A 5,670-nucleotide genomic window follows, 5' to 3' on the forward strand; every position below is an offset into this window, starting at 1 on the left:
GAGAAAGACAAAATTCTTAATCTTTTTTCTAGTGTTTCAGCAGAACTACTTATCATCTAAGCATAGAATTAGACAAATTATCTGGAGTAAACTAGGGTATGAAACTGCAGTGCCTTAGATACTGCAGATGAACGTCTGATTGGTGCTTTCATGCTGTAACATACTATAATAGACATAAGGAAAAGTACAATGAATCAAAGGGATTTTTTTGTAAGATGGCTTATAAAACTGAAAATTAATTAAAAACGGCAATCTACAAATAGTCATATGAGCTGTTATTCCTGCAGGGCAAAGGTGCCTTTTAGTAACATGTTAAATCACAATATACAGAAATATTTCCAAGGGCATTCACTTAACTTCGAAGTTTTGCCACAATTTTTAATCAGAATGCTATCAGGTTTTGTTTTACTTCATTTACATATTGTATTTGCCAGTGGACACTACCTGATCATTTTTGGACTTCTCCAACCAATTTCATTGCTCCATTAGAGAAAAATCTAACAATTCACAAAGAAAAAAATAAAATCAGCAACCGCCTTCTGTCAAAATACTGAAATTATTTTAAATATCTGAAATTGAGTTCGGAGTACCAACATGCCTATGGTAAAGTTCTACTAACGTAATCTGAAAACTCACATCCCATGGAGTGTAAGAAGTTATTCATAAACCTTATTTTTAGTAAAATTTTAATAAAAATGATGCTTTGCATTTTCACATTCTGAAGAGCTAAAAATACAACAGAAACTTATTTACATTTTATAACAACAAAAATGTACAAATTACTATACAAAACACAGTACCATCTCAAGAAAAACAAGTTTTTGAAAGTTCTACCAGTTAGGACATTAAACCTGTATTTTCTGAAGAGATACCATTTTAAAGACTAATATCATTAACTGAACAGTGATTTTCTTCACTGAGTTAATAAAAAAACGCTTCCATGACAATTATGACTATCATTACTTTTAATTTTGGCTGATACAAATATAACCTCGTAATAAAAGTTACTGAATTTATAACAAATCAAATTCAATATATATTCTTTCCCTTGAGGTTTTTGCCACAGAACTTTTCAAAATGAGAAAAGAAGTATAGAAACTTCTTTTTAAGGAAATAAGCCTGGCAAGAGATGAGTAAGTTGCAGTTTTATGAAAACCCTGTATTTGTAAACACTCAAGCACTGCAGATGTTTAAAGTTATCTCAAAAATATACATATGGCAATCACTGTATGCTATCTGATACAGATGTTTTAGAGTGGAAATAGTTCGGCACAAGCTAAACCCTTGGAATGGTAAATTTCAATTCACATTTCTATTTGAAACATGCAAGCACATCCTGATAGGCAAAAGGAAATCTGACACAATTTTACTTCTAAAAATATGGGACATCATACTATATAGATGAAAAATTTAAAAGATCATCTCAGTCAGACCCTTAACTACCGTTCAAGTGAATTGGGAGATAGTCCCATCAATGCATTTGGGTGCCTGAGTTGTAAAAAAATGTTGATTCACAAGTTTCATGTATAGATGAATCTGATCCTACTAGTATTTCAGATTGGGTGATCGCTGAGGCACTGGAGTATAACTTAAGTCATATCTTGGGTGTATTTCTGATAAAACAGATAAGAACCTAATGCATTTTATTTAATGTAGTGAAGATTAATGCAAGCCCCCTACATTATACCATGACCTTTAAAAAGCTGATAGCTATTTATTGTTTTGAAAGCCAACCCAAGGAACAGACATCAGGTCACAAAGTAATCTGACATCAATAAATCTACAGTAGTTGTACTGGAGAAGTGACAGAAAAATGCTTTGAATTGAACACTGACAGCTTTTACCAATGTAATGCTTCAGGATCATACGGTTACTCTTAAAAGGGGACTGTGTAAAAGTTTTAATCCTATTTCTAATCGAGGGGAAAAAACCCCATAACAATCAGTTCAACGTAATATGAAGAAACACTATTAAAGCGCCCAAACTGTTTTTACATTCATTTGAACCCATGTCTCTGAAAAGGTGAAATATCCTGGTCTGGAATATGTATGGTCCATCAATCTAACGTTAAAAACTTTGTTACTTTAACCCATGAGTATACTGTATGATTAGTAGAAAATCTTTAGCAGACACAAAAAAAATGAAAGATGAAACTGCAGCAAGAGAGCATGGCAAACCTGAGAGATCTATTAGTGCATAAATCTGCTTAAAAACTAAAAAGATAGAAAGAGAGAGCTAACAAACTACAATAAAAGTTATGTCTTTAAAGCAGTAAGTTATAACAGGGTGGGAAATGTTTAATTTGCACACATGCCTGCAAAGGGGTCACTATATTTCTGAAAATAAAGAGCTGGTATTTTTCACAGCATCAGATTTACGGTAAAAAGCCATAAATTGTATATTTTAATATTATGCTTTTCCCACCCTGGCAGAGAATAAACATGAATTTAGAAGCACAGTAGAAGTGAAAAAGAAGAGGAGAGATAGAAAGCAGCAGAGAAAGACAGAAAAGGTGAATACAGAGCTGCAGAAGTGTTTATTGAGCATGCTACAGAGGTAAGCAGAGTACACACAAAATGAAATTAAACAACCGTCAAACCTCCCAACTTTGTTAGAAAATTAATTTTTAATTGTGCCACTTTCAAACTATACTGAATTTTACAATTCTAAAGATGTAAAAACTCAACTAATAGAAAATATACATGACCATTTTTTTTCTACATAGATAACAGAATCTATGAATCTTGAAACTAAGTACATCAATTTCAAAAAGTATTGGTCATTTAAACAGAATCAAGGTAACAGTTCAGACTGACAGAGAACTGCTTTAAAATTAACTGGATCTGTAGATTCTGAGCCATGTTTATAGTAAAGTCAGATCAATTTCTAAATACAAAATATTTTGAAGAGATTTATTAAAACTGAATATTACAATGCAAGGTAAATTAAGACTAAAGGCACATAAACTTTGGTCCCACCTGGTTGTCAGTTTTAGAAAACTGCCACAAAATTTCCTGCAAACATTTGCAGCAAACTTTCTTCACCATTGAAAAATACATGCACCATTTCCTGAACTAGCTTGACCAGTCTGTACATGCTCAGAAATCCACAACCATGTTCCATATCTTAATTACAAACTAAAGATGGCAATATATATTGAAATGCACATAAGTCATGTCAACTTCAAAAACATCTACGAAAAATATTCAGCCACAAACAAGACATTACTTAGTGCTGACATTTATATGATACATCCCACAAGAGTGTGTACAAAAAGGTTAAGATTCCACAATGCTTTTCACGTAGGGCTCAAAGTCACAGAAGTCACTTTTTGTCCTTTAAGAAATTAATATTCTGTACCTTGTTAATTTTAAACTAATGCCTACATTCATAACTGAATCTAGACCAGAACCATGAAATACAAAAGGCCTTTTTAAAAAAAGAGCACAAAGCAAAAAGTAGCAGAAATCAAATAACTTCATTTTACTCTTTCAGCGTAATGCATCTTATCCAATTAAGAAGAAAAGTAAGTGACAAGCCAGCAGATAAAGAAATCTATCAAGCAGGAGAAACAAAAGCTTAACCTTTTTACACACCCCTGCCTAAACATATTTAAATTATCATGTAACAATGTGCCCCAGACAACCAAATTTGCTTTTTACTAGTTATGCAATTCCAGCAGTACTAGTTTTCCTTTTTAAGGCACGTACGTCAACTAAGTTGAAAAACTGTGGTATTAACTTGAAATCTTTTAAACAAAATGATGGTTTATCTAAACAACAGTTGAACAACAGCAGTTAGTATCACTGCTTTTTAAATTTTTTTTTATTTTTTATTTTTTAAAACAACCAAGGAATGATAACAGCATGAAAAAAAAATAAAAAAAACAACAGAAGACAAACTCTGGTCCCCACTTTCCTGAACAGTCAATAGGTGACAACACCAAACAATGCAATACACCCTCATTTTCAATCTGGCTTTTTAAATAGTTGACTTAGAGAAAGAAACTCTCAGATGGTGATTTTCTCCCAGATTATAATTGTGAAGATCAATCAAAGCCTGAATAGCTTCTTCTACTGTTGACATCTGAAGAAGTGCCATCTTGTGATCTCTTCTGAAACAAAATAATGGCATTAGGAATTCGAACACTACAGGGCTTGCTCCTAATGTTTGCTATCCTCTATGCACTTTTCCTTATGACATGCTGCAAAAACGCACTTAGGCAGTCTTTTATTAGAGCTATGTACAGAAAAGTTACTTACTGAAAAAATTTAAATGCTTTCACAGTGCCTCCAGTGTTAGCAAACAATGTGCGTAGATCCTCTTCTGCTACTGATGGTCTACAGACAGAAAGAAAATACGCATAAGCAAGAAATTATTAGTCAATTCAGTGCGTTGTGATTCACATTAATACTACTGGCTTACCGACAGCCAACACTTACGGAATATTGGACAGATGAAGCGTTGCAGAAGGAGGGAATATATTTTGAAAGTTTTTTGAACCAGGTTTCTTGAAGCGATGCAGAGGTGAATTACCAAAATCTTTAGTCAGCCCTTGGTCATCAAGTCCCTCTCGAGGTAGTTGTACTGTCTGATGTTTAGAAAGGGTAACCCGAATAATCTTTCCATACATTTTTTGTCCATTAAGATGGCTCATGGCTGAAAAAGACAAGTTTACTCCATTCAATGTTACTTTTCAATAGCTTGTGGTACATCTCACATGCAAACAAGAAAAACACCCATGCAAATCAAAGGGTCAATATGCTAAAAGACTGGAATGAAGAACTAGATCTGCAGATTCTGCATGAGTATTTAATTTTATTTAAAGACCATCACATTGATTCAGCTGTTGAACTCATTTAGGATATTGTGCAGATGTTCTGGAATACAGGTACATGCAATAAGATTTTGGATCTTGTGGATAACCAGGATACAAGACAAACTGACAAATGTAAACATGCTTAGTTCACCTGATTTTACACAGCATAATTTCAAGTATTTAGACTAATGGGAATATAAACAGAAAACTAATCTTACCCAGCTGCGACTGGTTTCCATCAGCCATCTGTATAAGAGCACTGTCTTTCTTATTGTATAAAATCTTCACACGCTGCACATCACCATAAACACCTTTTCAAAGTCAAAGGTAACCCAAAAGAAAAAGTTCATTTTAAAGCCAGTCACCTAAGTAACATATTTTGACATATCAATGGAACATTCAGACAGCAACAAGATCACTCACCCAAACTCAACACTCTCACAAATGAATAAAGGAGATAAAGATTTTGAATAGTGAATTTTGAAAAGAATAATTTCTGATAAACCCTCAAAGCTATGTGAATGACATTAAATTAAAGACCATGCAAAATATATTAGCATGCATTAAAAGAAAATCTGTGTCTATGGAGAGTTTTAAACAGCAAAAGAAAAATAGCAAAAGATTTACTATTCAACTTTAAGCCAAAGTGCTAGCTACAAATAAGAATTAAGGTGAAACAAAAAAAACCAAACCAAAACAAAAACCAAAACCAAAATCAAATCAATAATAAAAGTATAGTGCTAACAATAACATACCGAAGAGGGTAAACAGACTTTGGGGCGTAACCATCTTTAGAAGGAGAGAAGAGCAAGCAGCGTAAGACAAGAAGAGAGAAGAGTCGAGGAAGAGCG

The 5,670-nt window shown here is 33.3% G+C and overlaps 1 protein-coding gene across 7 annotated transcripts in view; it reads right to left on the reverse strand.

The window, feature by feature from the left end:
• Positions 1 to 2,607: 2,607 nt before the first annotated feature.
• The window catches only part of PTBP2 (polypyrimidine tract binding protein 2), a 38,628-nt gene continuing 35,565 nt past the window's right edge, over positions 2,608 to 5,670 (reverse strand). For 4 of the 7 annotated variants that reach the window (XM_009580645.1, XM_009580643.1, XM_009580648.1 and 1 more), the window contains 5 exons: positions 5,575 to 5,608; positions 5,038 to 5,130; positions 4,443 to 4,659; positions 4,263 to 4,340; positions 2,608 to 4,111 (listed from right to left, as the gene is read on the reverse strand). In XM_009580645.1, the coding sequence (XP_009578940.1) occupies positions 3,982 to 4,111; positions 4,263 to 4,340; positions 4,443 to 4,659; positions 5,038 to 5,130; positions 5,575 to 5,608 (552 nt within the window). In that variant the 3' untranslated portion in view covers positions 2,608 to 3,981. Of the gene's footprint in view, positions 4,115 to 4,262; positions 4,341 to 4,442; positions 4,660 to 5,037; positions 5,131 to 5,574; positions 5,609 to 5,670 lie in introns of all 7 variants that reach the window. The other 3 variants (XM_009580644.1, XM_009580646.1, XM_009580650.1) reach the window with 2 other exon arrangements.

This window comes from Fulmarus glacialis, unplaced genomic scaffold (assembly GCF_000690835.1).
Source record: "Fulmarus glacialis isolate BGI_N327 unplaced genomic scaffold, ASM69083v1 scaffold13836, whole genome shotgun sequence".
Classification (NCBI taxonomy): Eukaryota; Metazoa; Chordata; class Aves; order Procellariiformes; family Procellariidae; genus Fulmarus; species Fulmarus glacialis.